General features: G+C 40.6%; 1 protein-coding gene across 2 annotated transcripts in view; it reads left to right on the top strand.

Moving 5' to 3' along the window:
* apc (APC regulator of WNT signaling pathway) overlaps positions 1 to 24839 on the top strand; it is a 42138-nt gene that overhangs the window by 6230 nt on the left and 11069 nt on the right. The window contains exons 1-13 of one of the 2 annotated variants that reach the window (XM_061734589.1): positions 5763 to 5873; positions 12204 to 12359; positions 17172 to 17256; positions 17344 to 17563; positions 18762 to 18870; positions 18968 to 19081; positions 19825 to 19887; positions 19973 to 20023; positions 21290 to 21376; positions 22208 to 22385; positions 22467 to 22667; positions 23769 to 23864; positions 23954 to 24093. In XM_061734589.1, the coding sequence (XP_061590573.1) occupies positions 12225 to 12359; positions 17172 to 17256; positions 17344 to 17563; positions 18762 to 18870; positions 18968 to 19081; positions 19825 to 19887; positions 19973 to 20023; positions 21290 to 21376; positions 22208 to 22385; positions 22467 to 22667; positions 23769 to 23864; positions 23954 to 24093 (1479 nt within the window). In that variant the 5' untranslated portion in view covers positions 5763 to 5873; positions 12204 to 12224. Of the gene's footprint in view, positions 1 to 5762; positions 5874 to 12203; positions 12360 to 17171; positions 17257 to 17343; positions 17564 to 18761; positions 18871 to 18967; positions 19082 to 19824; positions 19888 to 19972; positions 20024 to 21289; positions 21377 to 22207; positions 22386 to 22466; positions 22668 to 23768; positions 23865 to 23953; positions 24094 to 24839 lie in introns of those variants that run through there. The other variant, XM_061734588.1, reaches the window with a different exon arrangement.

Raw genomic sequence — 24839 nt, 5'->3', positions numbered from 1 at the left:
GTAGTACAGTTACTGCTGTTATTGCCTTTGTAGTACAGTTACTGCAGTTATTCCCTCTGTAGTACAGTTACTGCAGTTATTCCCCCTGTAGTACAGTTACTCTTTTATTGTAGTACAGTTACTGCTGTGATATTGCCTTTGTAGTACAGTCACTGCTGTGTTATTGCCTCTGTAGTACATTTACTGCTGTGTTATTGCCTCTGTAGTACAGTAACTGCTGTTATTGCCTCTGTAGTACAGTTACTCTTTTATTGTAGTACAGTTACTGCTGTGTTATTGCCTTTGTAGTACAGTTACTGCTGTTATTGCCTTTGTAGTACAGTTACTGCAGTTATTCCCTCTGTAGTACAGTTACTCTTTTATCCCCCCTGTAGTACAGTTACTCTGTTATTGTAGTACAGTTACTGCTGTGATATTGCCTTTGTAGTACAGTTACTGCTGTGTTATTGCCTTTGTAGTACAGTTACTGCTGTGTTATTGCCTCTGTAGTACAGTTACTGCTGTGTTATTGCCTCTGTAGTACAGTTACTGCTGTGTTATTGCCTCTGTAGTACAGTTACGGCTGTGTTATTGCCTCTGTAGTACAGTAACTGCTGTGTTATTGCCTCTGTAGTACAGTAGCTGCTGTTATTGCCTCTGTAGTACAGTTGCTGCTGTGTTATTGCCTCTGTAGTACAGTTACTGCTGTGTTATTGCCTCTGTAGTACAGTAACTGCTGTTATTGCCTCTGTAGTACAGTTACTGCTGTGTTATTGCCTCTGTAGTACAGTTACTGCTGTGTTATTGCCTCTGTAGTACAGTTACTGCTGTGTTATTGCCACTGTAGTACAGTTACTGCTGTGTTATTGCCTCTGTAGTACAGTTACTGGTGTTATTGCCTCTGTAGTACAGTTACTGCTGTGTTATTGCCTCTGTAGTACAGTTACTCTTTTATTCCCTCTGCAGTACAGTTACTCTTTTATTGTAGTACAGTTACTGCTGTGTTATTTCCTTTGTAGTACAGTTACTGCTGTTATTGCCTTTGTAGTACAGTTACTGCAGTTATTCCCTCTGTAGTACAGTTACTGCAGTTATTCCCCCTGTAGTACAGTTACTCTTTTATTGTAGTACAGTTACTGCTGTGATATTGCCTTTGTAGTACAGTCACTGCTGTGTTATTGCCTCTGTAGTACATTTACTGCTGTGTTATTGCCTCTGTAGTACAGTAACTGCTGTGTTATTGCCTCTGTAGTACATTTACTGCTGTGTTATTGCCTCTGTAGTACATTTACTGCTGTGTTATTGCCTCTGTAGTACATTTACTGCTGTGTTATTGCCTCTGTAGTACAGTTACTGCTGGTATTGCCTCTGTAGTACAGTAACTGCTGTTATTGCCTCTGTACAGTTACTGCTGTGTTATTGCCTCTGTAGTACAGTTACTGCTGTGTTATTGCCTTTGTAGTACAGTAACTGCTGTGTTATTGCCTCTGTAGTACATTTACTGCTGTGTTATTGCCTCTGTAGTACAGTTACTGCAGTTATTCCCTCTGTAGTACAGTTACTGCAGTTATTCCCCCTGTAGTACAGTTACTCTTTTATTGTAGTACAGTTACTGCTGTGATATTGCCTTTGTAGTACAGTCACTGCTGTGTTATTGCCTCTGTAGTACATTTACTGCTGTGTTATTGCCTCTGTAGTACAGTAACTGCTGTGTTATTGCCTCTGTAGTACATTTACTGCTGTGTTATTGCCTCTGTAGTACATTTACTGCTGTGTTATTGCCTCTGTAGTACATTTACTGCTGTGTTATTGCCTCTGTAGTACATTTACTGCTGTGTTATTGCCTCTGTAGTACAGTTACTGCTGGTATTGCCTCTGTAGTACAGTAACTGCTGTTATTGCCTCTGTAGTACAGTTACTGCTGTGTTATTGCCTCTGTAGTACAGTTACTGCTGTGTTATTGCCTTTGTAGTACAGTTACTGCAGTTATTCCCTCTGTAGTACAGTTACTCTTTTATTGTAGTACAGTTACTGCTGTGTTATTGTCCCTGTAGTACAGTTACTGCTGTGTTATTGCTTCAGTGGTACAGTTATTGTCTCTGTAGTACCTTTACTGCTGTTCACGTTTCTGTAGTACAGTTACTGCTGCTGTAGTACAGTTACCCACTGTGTTATTGCCTCCGTAGTAGTTACTGCTGTTATTGCTTCTGTAGTACAGTTACTGCTTCTGTAGTACAGTTACTGCTGTTAGTGCTGCTGTAGTACAGTTACCCACTGTGTTATTGCCTCTGTAGTTTCTACTGTTCATGCTTTTGTAGTACAGTTACTGCTGTTATTGCCCCTGTAGTACAGTTACCCACTGTGTTATTGCTGATATAATAGTGTTACTGCTGTGTTATTGCCTCTGTAGTACTGCTGCTGTCACAGTTACTTCTGTGTTAGCTCTGCTGTAGTAATGTTGATGCTGTTTTTCTACTCATGTAGTTTTTATTGCCCTCAGTACTGCTACAGGTGCAACAGTAATAGTGTAGTAGTTGTTTACTTGGGTTGTTTTTAGTAAGTCCACTTGTCCCCAATCTGTTGTCACCAGCTTCTTACGGTGACTGAAGAAACATGTCTGTTAGTTGAGAGTTATGTAGAGTAACTGGACTCCACCTTCAGGAAGGCTCTGATAATCAGGATTTTTCAATTATGTTCAGCAAACATTTTGCTAAAAGTACATTTGATGAAAGATTCTCTGCTGCTGGCCAGTTGCAAAGGGCAGAAAATGTGCATTACCAGCAATTTGTGGTCGGCTGTGCTATTTTCTCAGTCAAAGGTTCTTGTGTGGCACTACAGTGTAATGGAGACACGCCAGCTGAAGGGGCTGCGGATACGCTCGGCTCTGATAGATGTTCCTGTCTGGCGGGTTTACCCTGAACTCCTGCTAGTGGAAACAATTAAAACCACAATGGACCAATCATTAGCTCACCTGACTATTGGTTTCTGAAGACTGGTTTTGAAAACAACCCGTTTTAATAGAGCAGCCCTGTTGCTTTGGAGTCCGGCGTAACCACGCCCACCTTACGTCACTCAAAGTTAGCTTTACTCCCAGCTCCTTCAGCCGAACTCCACCGAATTATCTGCAACGAATCTTAGTTCCACATGAGCCTCTGCAGAAGTAAGATGGTTGGCCATTGGTTCCTTCACGCTGCAGGACTTTGCTCTGTCACACATTCTGAAAGAACTGTGGAAAAATCTTTAATTTAAGATCCAAATCAGCAAATCAGCTGTACCACATCATACAATGTGAGTGGTTTGATGACTGCCCTCCCCCTGTAACTGTACTACTTTGATGTTGCCAAGGTTACCTGATATTATCTTCTGACATAAGTGGATAACCTTGGACTGAACAGTACGAATTGAATTGTATTAATGTGACCCAATGTGGTTTTTTTTTAAAGGCAAGATGTCAAGTTTTATGGGATTCTGGGAAATTGAATTAAATTAAGAGTCTTGAAGGTGAACAGGGAGAAGTCATTTCAAGTTATCATGCTAATCTTTGTGTCTGCAGGCTGCGTTACATAACCATATTACAACTACTTTCCTCAAACTCTCTTTGCTAAACTTGGCCTCTTCTCTCTAACCACAATCTGGGTGTTCTTCTACATCGCTGCTTATTTTTAAAACATCTTCAGCACACAGAAAAACTACTGCAGAGCGCTTCATTTTCACATTTTGTTAACCGTCAGCACATGCTGTTGATGTAATCCTCCATCAGGTCGTAGCCACGACTCAGAAAACATCAATGTACGGTCGGAACTCACCTTTTGCGCAATATCCAGGTTCTTTATACAGGACTATCTCAGAAAATTAGAATATTGTTATAAAGTCCTTTATTTTCTGTAATGCAAAAATGTCATGCATTCTGGATTCATTACAAATCAACTGAAATATTGCAAGCCTTTTATTATTTTAATATTGCTGATCATGGTTTACAGTTTAAGATTAAGATTCCCAGAATATTCTAATTTTTTGAGATAGGATATTTGAGTTTTCTTAAGCTGTAAACCATGTTCAGCAATATTAAAATAATAAAAGGCTTGCAATATTTCAGTTGATTTGTAATGAATCCAGAATGTATGACATTTTTGCATTACAGAAAATAAAGGACTTTATCACAATATTCTAATTTTCTGAGACAGTCCTGTATAATTAATACTTACGGACATCTTAATTTTTTAAATTCTTTTATCGTGGACCATATTTCTATTATGATTTCTTTTTTTTTGGTCCAGCATCAGTAATGTAGTGACTGCATAAAGTATCTCAGCAGAGACTTTAGGGATGACAGAAGTTCAGATCTGATGACTCGAAGTCACTGCTCCTCCTCATCTACACCCAGATATACCTCACCCAGTAAAATAATGTATAATGACAAGTGTAGCTTGATTGACAGTTTCATTATAGTCTATGTTGATAAATGACTGGCTGTCATCACTATTTTAACTCGAGGTACTTCTAAATTAATAACTGAGGGTTGATCTGAGGAAAGGAAAGAGAAGAACTAGCTGTCTTTATGCAAACCTCCACAAAGGCAGTACTCAGGCCCCGTTTCCACATAGCCGGGTATTTACAAAAACGGATATTTCCCCCTCTACGTTTTGAAAAATTCCATCGTTTACACGAGATCGTTTTCAAAATCTCTTCGTTTACACAGATCCGCATAAATACGCTGTTAACGTCATGCCAGCCAATCAGAATCCTGGAAAAAACATCAACAAATGACACGTGTAACTTCCAGTTAAGGCTGATTTATGGTTCCGCGTTACACCAACCCAGAGCTACGGCGTAGGGTACGCGGCGACGCAGACCGTAAGGCGTGCATCGCCGCGTACCTTACGCCGTAGGCTCTGCGTCGATTTAACACGGGAGCATAATTCAGGCTTTACTTCCAAGACGGAACGAGAGTCTTTCGTTTGGAGTGACAGAGAAGTGGAGTTACTTTTAAGTGTGACTTTAGAATATAAAACAGGTAAAATACAAGAAAATATTGACAGTGGCCAAACTAATTGTAAACACAGGTCGCACACATGACACTGGTGACGTTTCTGATGCATAATGTGACATTCTGAAGCCTATATCTCCGTTTTCCTCTGTTTAGACGCAAACATGAAAACTTAGTTTTTGAAAATCTCCACTTTGGCCGGAGTTTTCAGAAATGATCATTTTTGGTGACTTTGAGCTCCGTTTTCATGTAAACGAACGGCCAAAACGCATGAAAACGCCTCCGTTTTTGCTCCATGTAAACGGGGCCTCAGTCTCGGCCAGTTAGCCCAACACTTCAGATGTTGTTACAGACGTCGTTACAGAAGGAATATCAGAAATTAGGATATTTGCGCAGCAGATCTGATCAGAATTAATTCAAGTGCTAATTAGGATCATGAATTACCATCACCATAGAGTCTGTTCCTCGCGACAAGGGTGGGGGTTTGGCAGAGTCGGCTCCTGCTGAGAGGCCCGGGGTTGGAATCGGCAGCGTCAGTGCCTGCTAATTCTGATTGTTGGTGTCAGAGGTTGTAGACAAGTGTTTGCAGTTGTGTGTGTGTGTTTACAAATCTGTATATTTGTAAACTTGGAGTGTGTTGATGAATTCATGTTCTTAAGTATATTTTCTGTTTGTCTTGGTGTATTTGTGTGTGTGTGTGTATGTGGATTCTGTGTGTGTATGTGTGTAAGAAACCTGGTCATTCGCCTGCAGTGCTGCTGCAGTGCATGCTGGGATCTGAAGGGGGGGTTCTCTCTCTCTCCTGCCTCCATCTCTGTGTTCCTGGCTACTGATTTGCTTGCAGCTGATCAGCTGACCTCCCTCACTCAGACTCGGAGAGGAGACTGATGGAAGCGACAGCGATGGGGTGAGCTGCCATTTTCTTTCTTTATCACCGTTTCTCCATCTTCATTCATTCTTTTTTCCTTTCGTCTGGTTTACTGGGGGGATGAAGAGATTATTGATGGGGAGGGGGGAGGGGAGAAGGGAGACGAGGGGAAGCGGGGGTCTTGTTTCATTGTTTGTTCGCAGCTGGTTTTCTTCTTCATTGAATTAAATTCATGCAGGGTCTCTGTGACAAACAGAAGGATAGAGGGATGGAAGGATGAGGGGATGGAAGGATGGAGGAGAGTGGGATGGAGGGTAAAAGGATGGAGGCATAGAGAGGAGAATGAAGGAGGGAGAGAAAATGGCTGACTGATGGAGGAGAGGTGTTCGTCTCTATCGAGTGATGACTCCAGCTGTAATTGATCCGAACAGACCTGTGATCAGCTGTGATGTCATCACCATCAATGTTGTCGGAGGCTGATGGGGGATGGCTGACAGATGATACCTAGATCTGAACCAGGATACGTAGTATTATTGTGTATGTGGTTTATACTGGACCTGCTCTACCACTGTAGTTCTCAATGTAAAATGTACTGAATCAGATGTACAGACTCCAGATGTGTACACTAGTATGTACCAGGGGTCTTTGAGTCTGGGTCCAGCCATTGTCCTGCATGTTTTAGATATTTATGTGATTCAGATGAACTGATCATGTCCAACTGGTGCAGCTGATGGTCATCCATTCATCTGAATAAGGTGTGGTAGAGCTGGGAAACATCTAAAACATGCAGGACAACAGGCCTCCAAGACCTCTGTGTGGTAACTGTGTGCGAAAACTACTGTAATATGTGCTGTTACTAAAGTACTGTAAAAAAAAAAACAACGACATACAATTAATATAATACTTTAAAAACTAAATGGCATCAAATACTACCATATTTTCTGCACTATAAGGCGCACTTAAAATCCTTAATTTTTCTTAAATCGGCAGAGCGCCCTATAATCAGGTGCGCCTTATGTGTGAATTTTGTTGTGCTTACTGACCTTGAACCAGTTTTATGTGGTACACTGCGCTCAAAAATCTGTCAATGTTTTAGTGCGACTTTGGTAGCGACAAAGCCGCTCCGCTTGATTGATTGTCGGACCTTTCCCAGCGGACACAGGGACGTTGTATTAAAGTCGGTGCTTGGTTGGATACATGGGTCGCAACATCAGACAGCATTAGATAACTAATTATATAGAGCTGGTAAACAACATGTAGTCAACGTTACCTTACTATAATTAGGGATGGGAATTGTTTTTAGAATTTAACGATTCCGGTTCCATTATCGATATCGCTTATCGATTTTGTGTTATGTTTAGGCTGCATTTGTAAATAAGAATTTGTTCTTAAATTGCTTGGGTAAATAAAGGTTAAAATAAAATAAAATCGATCCAGTTATTTATTTTTACACGTGTGTGTGTGTGTGTGTGTGTGTGTGTGTGTGTGTGTGTGTGTGTGTGTATATATATATATATATATATATATATATATATATATATATATATATATATATATATATATATATATATATATATATATATATATACGGTATATATATATATATATATATATATATATATATATATATATATATATACACACACACACACACGTGTGTGTGTAACGACTTTGGTTACATTAATACCTTAATTTCAAGTATGCACCAATATTTTGCACTCAACTTCATCTAGGTCAAAGCTGGCTTAAGCTGAAAAACAGGAACCTATTAAAATGAACATTGTGACTTAAATACAATCACAGCAGAAATATTATTTCAAAGCAGAAATAATCATATTTACAGCCTGGTTGAAAAACTGCTGGGATGGTTTGTGCCACGTCAGGAGTTTATATCACGCATTACATGTATTTTTAATATGATTGTTTGGCTCAGCCAATTGCTGTGCGTTTCGTATCGCTTCCTTATCTGTAATTGTGACGCTACTGCCCTTTTGCAAAGCAACTATCCGTTTTGTATTAAGGAAAATGGGCTTCAAAACTAGTGATGCACCGAAACCGAAAATTTGTGGCCGAAACCGAAAATAATAATAAACACTTGGCCGAATACCGAATAATACCGAACAATGGTTCTTTGCAGTTTTTCATTTATTTTGCCAATTTTTTCACCATTGCATAAATCAAATAAATGTGCAGTGAAATACCCGCCAGTCACAATTTGTCCTACTGTACTTATTGTATTTTTTCTCATAATCCTTTTTCATTTTCTCCCGTTCAAATCCAATTAATCGGGTCGCGGGGGGGTGGGGCTGATCTCCGCAATTTGAAGCCTTGTGTAATAATTGTAAAAATCTGGGTTATTTTCTTGGAGGATCTCGTCAAACATCAGACAGTGAGGGTTCTCCACCGCATCGGTAGTACAGGCCTTTTTCTCTGCTGTGCATCCCGTGACCGTCTCCATCACCAAGCGGTTTCCCAAATCCAACTCAGCCTGGATCATTTCTCGTGTCCTCTGCTTTTTCCCCACATCAAGTTATGATCTGACATGCTGACATGTTTGCTGTATTTAACACCGCATGCTCCCTCACTCTACGCGGTTCGCTGTTTGATTGCGTCATCACACGCCGTTATTAATTGTTCGTTTTCTTCCCCACTTATTCCACCGAACACAAAGTGTTTTTTTGCTATTTTCGGCCGAACAATTTCGGTTACCGAACATTCGGTGCATCACTATTCAAAACTGGTCTTCAGAAACCAACGGGACCGAGTCCTTCGTCCATTGTTATATACAGTATGGTTGCACCTGGCCCTAGTGTTTTCCTTTATCGTGAAATATAACCAAACTTTGGTGCGTTTCTGCCTCCGCGCCATGTTGGAAACATTCTGAGCCAAAATACGAAGCGTGTACAGGATGTCATCACGCAAATGCGTCAGATTTTGGCAGAACCTATAAACGGAATTGTTAGGCAGACGGGTTAACGATCGGAATCGAACTACTGGGACCACCACTGGGTTATCGATTACCATCAATAACTGTAATTAAACGTCAAGCCAACGTAAGGTTTTTAGCGTAAACCCAATTTTCAAATCTGTATCGTAATCCAGTTATATTCAAATGTTGGAATACAACGTTGTTCCAACCTGACACTAACTTCAGGTGTCTGCTATCGCTGGCAACGATGCACCAGTCAGAGAACTGGACGTAGTACAACGCTAACATCCTCCACTTTTTATTTGTGGATTTGTGGAGGACGAATGATTTATTTATTTATGATGAATGAGTTATTACCTGTTGGTTGATATTGCGCCTAATGATCCGCAAAATACGTTATTCTCTAAATTGGCATCTAAATTAAAGGGGACCTATTATTGCATCTAATACCTATTTTAAACAGGCCTTGAATGTCTTAAAAACAAGCTTTTGATTGTTTTTGCTAAATAAATTAGAAATTCTGTGGGAGGAAGCCGGAGCACCCAAAAACATGCAGGTTAGGTTAATTGGTGATTCTAAATTGCCCGTAGGTGTGAGCGTGAGTGTGGTTGTGAGCATGGTTTCTGTGTTTATATGTGGCCCTGTGATGGACTGGTGCCTCTCACCTGAAATGAGCTGGGATAGACTCCAGCAGACCCCCGTGACCCCGCAAGGGATAAAGCGGGTATAGATAATGGATGGATGGATGGAAATTAGAAATTCAGCCTCTGATCCATGTCTTTATCTTCCCATTCTCTAACCTCATTATCTATGCAGGATTCTGAGTGGGCGGGGCTATGATAATGAGGCTCTGTGCTGATTGGCTGCCTGAATGACGCGATACACCGCTACGAAAAAATGACGGAACCTCCAGCCGGCCGAGTTAGTTGTGGGCGTGGTTTCACGCATCGGAGGCCAACCTATGTAAATCACTCCCGTCGTTACGTAACGAAAGGGAGCAGAATCTTATTGGCTCGTAGATCCACATCACACTGGACGGCTCATCTGGGCGGCTGTACAGACACTGCAGAATTTGGTTGCTTTCCTCCTTCTCTGAGTTGGCAGGCTGAGGGGAGACCACTTTATAAATGTTAAAGCAAGAGAAAACCTGTTTTTCAGAATAGGTCCCCTTTAAGATCTCAGACCCTCAGGATCCCTCTGATTGGTCATTGACCTTTAGAGTGACTACTGTATATCCCTATGTTTGTTTGTTTGTTTGTTTTGAAGATATCTTCAGCCTTGTCCCTGCCTTCACAGCGGTCGCTGCCTTTGCAGCATTTGCTGCAGTGTAGTCTTGTCTTTGCCGCTGTTGCTTCCTTTGTGCCAGTATCAGCCTCATCTCTGCCTTCGTGGATGTCGCTTTTTCTTCAGGATATATGATGTGATGGCCCAGATTTGGCTCGTGGCTTCGAGTTTGTCATGTTTGGTCACAACAAACATTTTTTTTCCTGGCTATGTCTTTTTCTGGGTTTAAATCCTCCCGAGTACAACTACATCACTTTTATAGCTGTCCTCTGTTGCTGATTTCTCTTTGAATCGGTGGTGCAGAAGAAGGTGATGCATGTTACTGTGTTGCCATAGTAACTACTCTGTCCTCAGAGGTGGGTGGTAACGAGTTACATTTACTCCGTTACATTTACTTGAGTAAGTTTTGGGAAATGTTGTACTTTTAGGAGTAGTTTTGAATCACTATACTTTTTACTTTTACTTGAGTAGATTTGTGAAGGAGAAACTGTTCCTCTTACTCCGCTACATTAGGCTACGTTGAGCTGTTACTTTTCTTTTATCCCTTTTATCCGCATACGCGTCAATCTCATGACATCACTGGGTGATTCTTTGGGAAAAATGTTTGTTTTTGCATGTTTTATCACATTTACACAGACTCAAACACACACAGAGTTTCTATGAGTTAATGGGCTTGTTCTAGTTCTGGTTAAAAAAGAAAAGTACAAAGGCTTGAAATTTTGTGCTACTTGTGCTTAATTATTTTTTTTTATTCTGTTATTATTTTATTTATTTTATTATTTATTAAAGTTTATTAAAAATTTACTTTAAGATTATTTTAATTTAAGCTATTTTTTATTTTTTATTTTTTTTATTTTATTGATTTAATTTGCCTGAAGATGATTATTTTGTACTTTTGTCTGTATGAATGGTTCTGTTAAAAAAATAAATCAGACATTTCTCAACAGTTACTCAGTACTTGAGTAGTTTTATCACCAAGTACTTTTTTACTTTTACTCAAGTAATTATTTGGATGACTACTTTTTACTTCTACTTGAGTCATATTATTCTGAAGTAACAGTACTTTTACTTGAGTACAATTTTTGGCTACTCTACCCACCTCTGTCTGCCCTCCATATATTTTTTTTATGTTCTCGCCACAGTGTTGGCAGGTTGGTGAATCTGACCATCACTTCACATCTGAATGGTGGAGAGAGATAATGACCCACCGTGGTGTGTGAGCGTGCTTATGCTGAATTAACGTGTGCCTTGAATTGATGGCTGATGCACGGAATTGGTTTTCGGTTGGTCTCTGTCGGTACTCTGTGAACCTGCTCGGACGGTGGACGCCGGTACTCGGATGCGAGTTGTGTTTATGGCAAACCTGCAGGGGGTGCTGCTGTCTGATTCAGAATAATCTAAAATGGTATGTTCTGACCTACACAGCAGCATGTCGTCAGTAATCAACTGTGATCATGCACACCCGTGACTGGCAGATCAATGATATTGAACAGCCCGTGAGCTGCTAGAGAACCCTGTATGAGATCACAGATAGGGATGGGAATTGATGAGATTTTTACGATTCCAATTCCATTTTCGATTCTGCTTAACGATTCGGTTCTTTATCGATTCCCTTATCGATTCTCATTTGGGAAAAGGACCACAATGAGGCAAATGGCGTTAATATGATAGGCAGCGTTCGTTAGTTAATTAGTTACCAGCAATATTATTAGCTAAGGACTAGCTAACGTTGCTGCTGCTGCTGGGCTGAGAATTACTGACATTAGTCCGGAGTGGATCGAAAACACGATTATCATTGATTGTTATTGCATACTGTGTACACAAATGTTTTTGCATGTTGGTAGTATTTCCTCCCTTTGACGAAATATTCACTTAGCAAGTATTTTCAAGTTGCCCTGTTGTCTCTTTTTACTGAAATGTAACCAGACTATTGAGCGTTTGTATTGCTTGGGCGCCATGTTTACTATGTGTAATGACTTTGTTCGTTCCCATTGGAATTGAAAAGAGAATCGTTTGCAAAATCTGCAAACGATTCCAAGGAATTGAAACACTGGGAACCGGTTCCGAACAAGAACCGGTTCTCAATTCCCATCCCTAATCACAGATGTGTTAGAACCTGCTGGAAGCTCACTGATGTTCTGGTCTGTGTCCTGCAGGTTTGACGTGGTTCCTCCAACATGTCGGCAGTGTCATACGACCAACTGCTAAGGCAGGTGGAGGTGCTGAAGATGGAGAACTCCAACCTGAGGCAGGAGCTGCAGGACAACTCCAACCACCTGACCAAACTGGAGAGTGAGGCCTCCAACATGAAGGTGAGGGCCGGAGAGGTGAGAGGCCAATACACCGTTCTCTCCAGCAGCCTTGTTCAGATGGTCCCCATCTTTTGTTACAGCTTCTCCTGTCTGATTTGAGAACCTTCTCATGGATTTATTTCTGCCGTGTGTGATTCGTTGCAAGATGAGCCTGACAGAATTTCTGCAGCCAATTAAATGACACATCTGACACTGTCCAGCAAAATCTTCACCGCCTTGTTTGACTTCAGAGTTTTTCCAGAAGATATCTGGGGGGACCTCTTCCAAACTGAGGAGATGGGACACGGCAGAAATAAATCTTCCACTTTTAGAGCTGTTTGGATTCATGAAGTGAAAACTTAAACACTCCAGAAATCCATTTAGGACCTCTCACATCTTATTGGATCAAGACTGATGTTCCTGTTGTGGAACAGACAGTTTTCAGAGGTGGACTTTTGATTTTTATTCTGCTTTTGATCTTTAGTCTGCATTTGTTACAATACATATTATCTATACAGGGCTGTCTCAGAAAATTAGAATCTTGTGATAAAGTTCTTTATTTTCTGTAATGCAAAAATATCATACATTCTGGATTCATTATGAATCAACTGAAATATTGCAAGCCTGTTATTATTTTAATATCATCATCATGGCTTACAGCTTAAGAAAATAGAGAAATATCCTATCTCAGAAAAATTAGAATATTCTGGGAATCTTAATCTTAAACTGTAAAACATAATCAGCAATATTAAAATAATAAAAGGCTTGCAATATCTCAGTTGATTTGTAATGAATCCAGAATTATGATATTTTAGTTTTTTTAATTGCATTACAGAAAAATAAAGAACTTTATCACAATATTCTAATTTTCTGAGACAGTCCTGTAGGAGCTTTTACAGAGCCCCAGAACACGACAGCCCATAAAATATGAATGCAAAATAACTCTCCTCGTGGGAGAAAAACCAATCCATACAAGTTCAGGCATTATTCAGTTAGAATGGAAAAAAAGATTCCAAGATGCTGGCTTGTTGTTGGCTTCTCCTCTAAACCCATACTGCTCACGTAAACTGTCTGAAACATCTAAACTTCCCCCGATTCATCTCAGTCTTGTGATTCCATGAATCAGCTGGAGTTGTCCTCTGAAGTCTGATTTCGGGTGGTGAAACCAAAAACTTGAGACTGAATTCAAAGTTGGACTTGAGAAAGTGGGGTTGTTTTTTGTGTCAGTGGTCATCTTTACATGTTACAATCTGTGGAGTGTTTTAACCAGTTTTGTTGGGAGCAGTTAGTGCCGGTGTCATTGCTGGTGTTGAATAAACTCGATTCAGATTCATTGGATTGGAGTCGATATTGATTTATTCAGATGTATTTTAGTTGCAAAACATTTTTGTTTAGTTATCATAAATATACCAATGGAGCATAAACAGTTTTTGGACACTGAAAATGTTGTTGTTTTCTGCTTGCATGTGCTTTCATGAGTATTACACTTATATTATTCATCACAACTCTGATTTGACTTGGTCTATTAACATTATTTAAATACTGGTCTCAACACACATTGAAACTATAGGTTGAGATGGAGACTCACGAAAATCAGAAGATATTAAAGTAGAGGAGTGCTCACAAAAAGCATCACATTCATGCTCAGTGAGCGGAGCTACTGCTTTCATCATAATCAAACGTAAAGAATGAGACATAAAGAATCCACAGTTCGGTGCGACTCCGCTGCATCTGCGTCATTAATAATTGGTCATTGGTCCTGGATGTGGCGGCACGTCCGCTCAACTCCAGAGGGCAAAGGTATAACAGCCAATCATCGACACGCTCAACGCCGGTGTCATGTTTCTGGGAGGCAGAGACGGAGGGGCAGAAGAAACTGAGCCACTGTTGTAAGACATTTGTGCAAAAGTGTGGGTGTTGAATCCTCTCACTGGGAAAAGTGTTGGTGTTAAAACACCCACGTCCCCCACGGGTGGGACACTCACGACGGTCTTTTAATGCAAGTCGGCAATGACTGTAGAGATGTAAGAGATGGTACACACTTCACCATCCAAAGGACATCCGAGGCCAAAATAAGCAAATGCTCCAACAAACAAGCCCGACTTCTGATATTTAAAAGCAACTTCACAAGAAAATAAGCCAGGTCATGTCTGCTGCGTCTGTTTGGGCAGCATTCACAGATCCTGTGTGGTTGCATATAAAAAGATCAATCCACCAATTTCCAAATCTATATTGGACCTTTCCTGATTAAAAAAATCTGTCAATTGGTGACTTGATTTTTTTAATTTTTTTACCCCTAGCCCTACTAGCAGCTGGTTTCTGTTCCGTGCTCATTTTTCTGATATGTTCATAGAAATATGCTTGGTGTTAATTGTGTTCTGTTTAGGAGAAAATGGTCTTTAATGGGTTAAAACCGAGCTTTATTGTTGGTTATTGATTAAGTCACAAATCTCCATTTATCCCTGCAAACTTCCTGAAGAAGAAGTCAATGGGACCTTGTAATGACGATGAGTAAACTGCACTCATTAGATGTTTGACTCATTAGAGTCTGAGCTGGATGGTTGTCACCAACTCTCATGTTCACACAGCAAAGGCTTTTTAATCTGAGTTTTACCTGCAGATTAAACCTTTTTTTTTAAATCCCCTGTTCTTCCTCATTTTGGGAGTGATGAAGTTACGCCACAGCGCCCCCTGCTGCCCTATTAAATGGAGACGGTGAAGTTCATCAGCAGGATTGACTCTCTCCTCTGTAAACTCAGCGTCTCTCTGTGTGCAGCCCAGAATAGACTTGTGGTTTGGTTCCACCAATCACGCGCTGCGCTGCGGTGGCCTCCACAATCAGTTGCTTGTTGTTGTTCAGAGTGAGACATCACAGTGAGTGGGGAACTTTGACGCAGAGGACTCAGGAAACCTGTCGGAGTGAGATGTCTGTCTTTTCTTTTCATCTGTTGGTCGTCTCTGTTTTCTTGGTCTTGGTCTGTTTTCTCCTCTCTCTTACATCGTCTTTTTCCCCTGTTTTGTTATTTTTCTTTAGCTCCCTCCCTCGTCTTCTCTTTGTTTCCTTCTTTTTTCCAGCCTGTCTCTGGGTTGTTGTGTTTTTCTGAGTTGGTCAGATGACTTTGGTTTGTCGTCCTTGGTGTTAATTTTCCTGTGCTTTTTCAGCCCCAGCGACCATGACGTTTGGTCATCTATCATGATGTTTGTTGGTTAGTTTGTGTTCTCAGCTCAGTAGTCAGGTCTTTGTGTTGTTTGGATGTGTTTTGCTCTCTCCTCTCCTTCATTATTGTTCCGTCCTTCTCTTCCAAGCATACACTCACTTCCTGTTTCCCGTTTCCTGTTTCCTGCGTCCTGTGTCTCTAAACAGATTTGGACGAGTAGTGGTGAGTTTCCATCATGTCGCTGTATGAACGCTGCAGACTGATCGTGGTGAGTTTCTCTAAATACAGCTTAGTTTTAGTCATGATTCAGCCATCAGAATTGATTTATTTCTTTTCTTTTTTTTTTGAACATCCTAATCTGGAATGGAAACATCAGCAGACATCTGTTACCCTGTAGAGATGTGTTGACGTAGCTGATCGTGTTTCCACACAACTACTTAATCATAAAACTAGCTGGATTTACAGCTGTATTGCTGGTCACACGGAAGCTGACACCTTTGACTTGCAGTGGTGGTGCAGGTGAAGGTCACATGATGCAGGTCATGTGATGTGTTCATACAGGTTAGGGTCATGTGATGCGTTCATACAAGTGAGGATAATTGTATTCCTTGCTTCAGGTGAAGGTCATGTGGCAGCCGACCGGTGTGATCCAGAGTGCTAGCTTCATGCATTGCAGTGTCACACTGAATTGTGGGTCCTTTGCGTCTCGGTGGTAGTGTAACCATGGAGACAGAACTCAGGAAGATGTTTGATTATGATGAAAGCAGTAGCTCCACCCAGAAAGAATATGAATGTGATGCTGTTTGTGAGCACTCAGTCAAGGTGTTGTACATGTTTTGTCCTATAGTTTTGTATAGTGATGCACCAAAATGAAAATTTGCGGCCGAAACCGAAAATAATAATAAACACTTGGCCGAATACTGAATAATACCGAACATGGTTCTTTGCAGTTTTTCATTTTTTTTGCCAACTTTTTCACCATTGCATAAATCAAACAAATGTGCAGAGAAATACCCGCCAGTCACAATTTGTCCTACTGTACTTATTGTATTTTTTCTCATAATCCTTTTTCATTTTCTCCCGTCCAAATCCAATTAATCGGGTCGCGGTGGGGCTGATCTCCGCAATTCTAAGCCTTGTACAATAATTGTAAAAATCTGGGTTATTTTCTTGGAGGATCTCGTCAAACATATCAGACAGTGAGACAGCTGTGCATCCCGTGACCGTCTCCATCACCAAGCGGTTTCCCAAATCCAACTCAGCCTGGATCATTTCTCGTGTCCTCTGCTTTTCCCCACATCCAAGTAATGAGCTGAAATGCTGACATGTTTGCTGCATTTAACGCTGCACGCCCCCTCATTCCACGCTGTTTGATTGCGTCATCACACAGCATTATTAATTGTTCGTTTTTTCCCCACTTATTCCACCGAACACCAAAAGTGTTTTTTTGCTTTTTTCAGCCGAATAATTTCGGTTACCGAACATTCGTTGCATCACTTTAATCCCTTCTGATTTTGTAAAAAAAAAAAGATTAAACCTGCACTCAGCATTAAACGTTGGTTTCTCCTGAGTAATTCAGTTCCATTTTTAATACTAACTCAGAAAGTGCGTTCTTTGGTCACATGACACAACCTCCACAGAGGTAATTCTGTTCCACATCTTTGTGTTGAAACAGGAAGTGCTGAAACAGTTGCAGGGAACCATAGAAGAAGAGTCTGACGCGTCGGGGTCCCAACTGGAGCTCATAGAAAGACTGAAAGGTGAGCAGAACGAGCGTGAATACGCAGTTGTGAATGTGGCACGTGCTGTCGTGAACAGAAGGTGACATGCACCTGTGCGTACTGCAGAGATGAGCCTGGAGTCGGCCGGGTTCAAGTCCAGGACCAGGGTTCCTCTTCCACCTTCATCGTCCTCAAGCTCAGCCTCCTCTTCCTCTGGAGCTCCTTCTGGAGCAGCCGGAGGCTCCGGAGCGCCGGGACCTTCCTCTGCCGCCTTTTCCAGGAGAGGGCTGCCGTCTGCAGGCAGAGACGGCCACGAGCGCTGCCTGGAAGAGCTGGAGAAGGAGAGGTACGGCTCACAGTACAACCAGGAGTAATACTACTGCTACTACTATCCATCTGATGGTAGTGGCTCTTAGTATCAAACAAATACAACTAGGGTTGAAACGATTCCTTGAATAATTTGATTATTAAAAAATGATCGAGGAATTTTCTCTGCCTCGAGGAATCGTTTAATTTTGCAGCTCAAAGCAGGTATTTCACCCGGACTACATTTAATGCGGCACAGCGCACTGACGCCGTGCACGTAAAGGAAGAAGAAAGAGGCGGCGGATATGTTTGGTTTTAGTAACATCATGCTCAGGCAATGAGTCTGCAATGGCCCAGACGGGAGACACATGTAGCTCAGTGCTTAACTTTTATTTTCAATCCACGCTAAATTCTTCTGGTCCGTTCTCCTATATGTTCCCCCTCTAACCCGGTACATACATAGGTTCCTCTAAACATCTGTTCCCGCTACAGTTTTAACTAAAAGAAAAGGCAGAAAATGTCAGAAAAATAAAAACGTAATAAAACTAACTGGGTAGTTTTCAATTTTAGCTCTGTATTCATTGATGGATAAAACAATCACTGGAGCCTAATGTGCTCCAATACAGCAGGAATCAGAAGTTTATTTTGAACACTGCCAAAACTCAAAATCTTATACTTTAACTTAAAACTTATCTAGATCTTAAAATTTGCTTGACACAAATGAAAGTTCAATTGAAACACGTGGGAAAAACCCATAACCTTTTAAGTGATGTGTGTTATCAGGTGTAATGGCATTTTTAGGTTAGAAATAAGAACATTTCTTGGTAAGATCCTTAGTTTTTTGAGTGAAGGCAGTGAATTTGGTCAACTAGTGTAAGTTCAGGGTTTTTAAATGCAAAGCCATGAACCTACTGTATTATATCATTTAGTGTTAGTAATGTCAATTAACATCTAACATCTTATGTATATTTATAATTGCTCTTTACCTAAACAAAAATATGTTTTATCCGATTACTCGATTAATCGATGGAATTTTCAGTAGAATACTCGATTACTAAAATATTCGATAGCTGCAGCCCTAAATACAACCTCATGTAACTTTTTACTCCTTTTATTTAGGAGATACTGCAGTAGCTGCAGCTTCTTTTGTTAGTATAACTGATTAATGAGGTTTTTTTTTTTTTTTTTTTTTAACCTTCTCCCCTCCTATTCTGGGATTGGCTGGTGCTCTCTCACAGGTCTCTACTATTGGCTGAGCTGGAGAAGGAGGAGAAGGAGAAGGACTGGTACTACGCTCAACTACAGAACCTCACCAAGAGGATCGACAGCCTGCCGCTCACCGAAAATGTAATTACCTGGAGAAGTCCTCGGATTTACCAGTTTTCTCAGGCTATGATTGGGCCATGATGGGAATTGTAGTCGTTGACATGGGTGTTGGTGTCAGTTCACTCTACAGACGGACATGAGCCGGCGACAGCTGGAGTTCGAGGCCCGGCAGATCCGATCAGCGATGGAGGAGCAGCTGGGCTCCTGTCAGGAGATGGAGAGGAGAGCCCAGGTAGGAGGAACACACCTGTGGTCACCCAGGTGACCCCAGCAGGCTCAAGTGTTAATATTCTGAACATAAGAGGCAACTTATTTTAATCCTTTGTAACTTTAACACTCAAAGGACTTTCATCTTCCTTTATGCCGGACTTCACACAATCAACGCACTTTAAAATACAGAGGACCATCTATGGAACAATTTACCTACATCACTAAAATCAATATCTTCACTGGCTTTGTTCAAAAAACACTTGAAAAAATCATTTTTTAGTTAAGATCAGAAACACATCTGGAGTTGTTAAATTGTAATTTTTTTCATGCAATTATCCTACATTTTCTTCATTTTTTTCCCATCTTTCAATAATTCAGTAGTGTTTTTCTTTTTCATGTTAAATTGTCTTTTTCTGTTTTATATTATCTATTTTTTATATTTTGCTTTTGCTGTTGTTATTGTTGTTTGTTTGTTTTATAAAGGGGAGGCATTTTCATAAGCCTTTTTGGCTTCCATCTCTCCTGCACAATGCTTCATTTGACCTTTGTTTTTTACTGTTCTGTTTTATGTGCAAAGTAAACTAAACTTTAGAGTACCTCTACAGCCGGCTAAACTCAAGGAACTTTCTTTCACAATGAATACGATGCAATTTACACCTTTACCTCAAAAACTGTTCTAAACTGTGTTTATAGGTATTAAATTTATAAATGGTGTTTGATTCTGGAGTTTTTCAACCATGATTTATTGTCTTACCGTGTTGCCAGGCTCGTGTGTCTCGTATCCAGCAGATAGAGAAGGACATCCTGAGGCTTGGATCACGACTCCAGGTACCTTCATCTGTCTGTACTGACACCTATCTGCATAACGTGCCGTAACCATAGCAACATGACAGCTACTCTCCCGTCTGCACAGGCTGAGGGAGCTCAGGGCGCGGGTGAGAGCAGCGGACTGGCTGGTGCTCAGGTGAGTCCTCCACTCTAATTGGCTGACGTCACTCTCAGGTTTCTGTTCCTCGTCTGTCATATTTAACCAGAGACGTTTTATTGTAAACTCTCCCCCCACTCCGGTTGTGTTTCCTGTATCTGTGTCAAGTGGGTTCCCCCACTGCCACGCCCCTTTTAGGAGACTAACAGCAGCTCCTGAGTCTGTTGAGTCCTATGGGAAAAGTGAACGTGAGCACAGATTATTACCAATTCCTTCACCACATAGTAACCTAAGTAAATATGGGACCCATTTTTCAAAAGCCACAAACCTTCTGGACATTCTGACACCAAAATGGCAATTCAGACCGACAAATTAGGAGAAAATTAACTTTGTTAGAGACCTGTCTCTGTCTGAGCAACACACTCTCGCGAGATTTGGCTCTCATAGCTAATAATATAATATAATGTAATAATACATAGCTCTGCTCTCTGGTGGTGCTGATCATAGACATATATACGTAAATATATATATGTATATATGTATGTGTGTGTATATATATATATATATATATATATATATGTATGCATATATATATATATATATATATATATATATATATATATATATATATATATATACATACATATATATGTATATATACGTATATATATATATATATATATGGTGCTGATTCAGAGTGGTCGGTCACTGCAGAACTGCAAACGTCGTTTTCCCATCGGATAAACTGAAATTTAAAACTAAAATAAAACTTACTTCTTTGCTTAATAATACTGTTATTGTTATTATTAAAGTCTTTTTGGAAAGGAAAAAAAGAATATTAGACTGATCCGATGATCTTGTACTGGTTTGATATCAGACATTAAGGTAGCAGATAAAAAAAAAAACGAGCGGCAAAATAAGGTGCAAATATTAAAGTTGTACTGTATCTAGTGTTGTATGTTGTATTGTCGTTTTCCAATGCCCTTCTAGCTAGTTAATGCTGGTTACCAGTTAAATACATGAGGTTATTGTGAGTATTATTTGTTTTAGCGTTTATTCTTCCAGGAAGTACCACTGAGATTGAAAATATATTTTCCAGACCTGCAACGTAATTTACAACTTTTATCCATGATCCATCCACACACACACACGTTCACAACACTTCCAAAACGATGTGAGGAGAGGGGTGACCACGCCCACTTAGGAGACAGGAAGTGGATACCATTTCATATCATTGGCAGAAACGGTAATGCCTGATCTTCTGTATAGAGGATCTTTGGTTTAACTCCTCCTCCTGTCCTGCAGAGCACCAGCAGCCGATTGGACCATGAACCAGCAAACGAGACAAACTACTCTGTGCCTCGTCGCATCACAAGCCACCTGGGAACAAAGGTAACTCCCCCCACCAACTAGGGCTGGGGATCGATTCAAATGTCAAGATTCGATTCTGATTCTTAAGATTCAGAATCGATTATCAAGATTTGATTTGATTCGATTAGATTCGATTCCGATATTGATTTGGGTTAGTGTTATTAGACCTGTTTTTTGAGCTGTTGCATGAATTATATGACTGTAGTTATGCAACATATGAATACTAGTATTATATTGAGATTAAACAGCAAGTATTGCAGCTAATGATGCTGTAAGGACCAATCAGCTCCCAGAATGCTGATAGAACTGCTTTCAGAAACATCGTGGGTCAGAATTACCAAACAGATCCAGGGAGGAAACAGAGACGGATGAAATCGGTTTTCATTTCTCCCGCATTCCGTTTTTATTTGTTCCATTTTCGGGTTTTTTTTTGTTTTTAATTCTTGAGAATTTGGTTTTTAGCATTTTATGCAAATGTAACCCCAAGACAGTATATAAAGTAATGAAATATAGACAATTATATATTTATTCTACTTTAATGTTTTCATACCTTTAAACATATTTAAAGGCAAAAACATGGCACCAGTTATTCTCGTGTCCAAAACATTACTTTTTTGGGGATAAACAAAAAAATAACCAAAAGTTGTAATGTAATGATGAAAAAAATAATAATACATAAATAAATAAAAGAAAAAAAAGAAAATAAATAATTTTTTTTTTTTTAAATCGATCTTTAGACATGAATCAATTTTTAGGAATTAATATGAGAATCGATTTTTTCAACACAGGCCTACCACCAACATCCGCCTGTGCAGGTGGAAATTGCCTACTGAACTCTGTCGCCCCCTACAGGTGGAGATGGTGTACAGCCTGCTGTCCATGCTGGGGACTCATGACAAGGACGACATGTCCCGCACGCTGCTAGCCATGTCCAGCTCGCAGGACTCGTGCATCGCCATGCGTCAGTCTGGCTGCCTGCCGCTGCTCATCCAGCTGCTGCACGGCAATGACAAGGACTCCCTGTTGCTAGGTAACCTCTCCTCCAGGTTCAGTCATGGCTGTGCTACACACCTGGTTGTTGGCTCACGTTTCCCCTTGCATGGCTACCCAGGTGACTCCCGCGGCAGTAAGGAGGCCCGTGCCAGAGCATCGGCGGCGCTGCACAACATTGTTCACAGTCAGCCAGATGACAAGCGAGGACGGCGGGAGATCCGGGTGCTGCACCTGCTGGAGCAGGTGCGCCACTACTGCGAGGCCTGCTGGAGCTGGCAGGAGAACCACGAGAGGGGTGTGGACCAGGAGGAGAACCCCAGTGAGTCACATCACCAAGTCACACTCATGAGCACAGGTCAACATGACCATGCCGGGTTGTGTGCAGTGTAGGGGTGGAACAATATATCGTGCCACGAAATTTCGCGATACAAAAACGTCACGATACGTGTCATGGAGGTGACAAACTTAATCGCGATATTGGATTATTAATATTAATCTATTGTGTTTACTAGTACCACGCCTCGACCCGCGGACCAAAATCTTCCTCCGCTCAGAAGAAACTAGTACCGTTTTGGTCCCGATCACGGGACTCTTGCAGGGTTTTGAGCTCTGAACTTTTACTAATGTAAGGCTGGTGTAGAGTTAAGCCGTACCTTATTAAATTAAACCTTTTTGGGGTGGTGAGTAGGATAAACACGGGGACAACTTCTGCTGAGTTCCAGTGTACTTTAATGTCCCTCAACAGTGTAGGATTTTAGAACATCAACACAGCACCTAGTGCCGTACTGTGGCGTATCACTCCACCCAATCTAAAACAGACTAATCACTACAGATAAACTGACTAGTGTCATTATAGTCCCTGATTTACATCACAATATAAAGAATATATTTAGAAAATAATCAACCCTGAATTACCAAAATAACCTTCTTAACAAAAATAAATCTCCTCTTACACTTATAAAGTGAGCATGAATCAATCTTTTTTATTGTGTAAAATTGTATGTATTTATTTACTTTTATTTATTTATTTAATCTTAGTTGTTAAATTTCTGGAAAAGAAAAAAGTCAAATCATACATGAGAGAAACTATTCAGTTTGTGGCAAAATATTTGTACTTGTATAAACTGAAGATGCATAATGCAAACCTGACATTTACTTTTGGTTCAGTTTGTGGAAAATGGTTGGCCTGGCTTTCTCTTTAAAACTTAAACATTTATAAAGCATTTTGTATTTTGTGTCTTTCAAATAAAAGACCATTTTTTCCAGTCATATGTTCCTCATTCAAGGTTGTTAATAAAATACTGCTATAATATCGTATCGTTATCGTGACCTCAATATCGTGTATCGTACCGTATCGTGAGATTAGTGTATCGTTACAGCCCTAGTGCAGTGCGTTCAAATGTTCCTGTGTTTGTTTCAGTGCCGTCACCGGTGGATCATCAAATCTGCCCGGCCGTCTGTGTCCTCATGAAGCTCTCCTTCGATGAAGAACACCGACACGCCATGAACGAGCTGGGTGGGTCTGACGGGCCGGTTACCGCCCGCTCCCTTGGGTTTCGTGCCACCTCCTAACATGTGACCTGCGGTGTTTTTTTGTCCCTGCAGGAGGGCTGCAGGCTGTGGCGGAGCTTCTGCAGGTGGACTGTGAGATGTTTGGTCTGAGCAGTGACCATTACAGCGTCACTCTTCGGCGTTACGCCGGCATGGCGCTCACCAACCTCACCTTTGGAGATGTGGCCAATAAGGTGAGAGTAGGTTATGACTGGTCTTTTAGTGACATGGACCCAGGGCTGGGCGATATATCGAGATTTTAATATATATCGATATATTTTCAAACGCGATATGGTACGAGATAATATCGTTTATATCGATATAGCTTATTTTGCGACAAATGGACTGTACATCAACGCTGACCCCTCGCGCTGGCAGAAAAGTACCTTTGTGTGCTGAAACCTGACAGTGTTGATAGGTTAGTTTTCCTAGCACAAAATCTGTAAAATGTACAGTAGTTGACTTGTTGTAATTATTTGAGATTTGCTCAAAGAGATGCAATATCTGTTTACATGTTTTATTTGAGATTTGAACAAATGTTTTATTTGCCCAACTGTCAACCTCAGTGGAAAAGTCTGCCTGTTACTGTCTACATTGTGTTAATTGCACAGTGTATTTTAATTTAATTGTTATGCAGGAAAGGGATATTTGTTTTATTTTATTCAAGAAGCATTTTTATTCTATAAAAAACGAGGCTTTGTATTAAAACTGACTGTTTTTTTAAGGGTTTGCCTCAGAAAAAATGAAGCTAACAGAGATGCTATGCTATAATGCTTTGGGGGAAACCCCAATTATGTCACAGAAAAAATATCGATATACGGTATATCGAGTATCGCCATTCAGCTAGAAAATATCGAGATATGACTTTTGGTCCATATCGCCCAGCCCTACATGGACCTGGACAAACAGAAACCATGAACCTGTCAGGTATTCAACTCAC

Source organism: Cololabis saira, chromosome 11, assembly GCF_033807715.1.
Source record: "Cololabis saira isolate AMF1-May2022 chromosome 11, fColSai1.1, whole genome shotgun sequence".
NCBI lineage: Eukaryota > Metazoa > Chordata > Actinopteri > Beloniformes > Belonidae > Cololabis > Cololabis saira.
The sequence above is the reverse complement of the archived record's forward strand: the minus strand, read 5'-3'. Positions and strand labels throughout refer to the sequence as shown.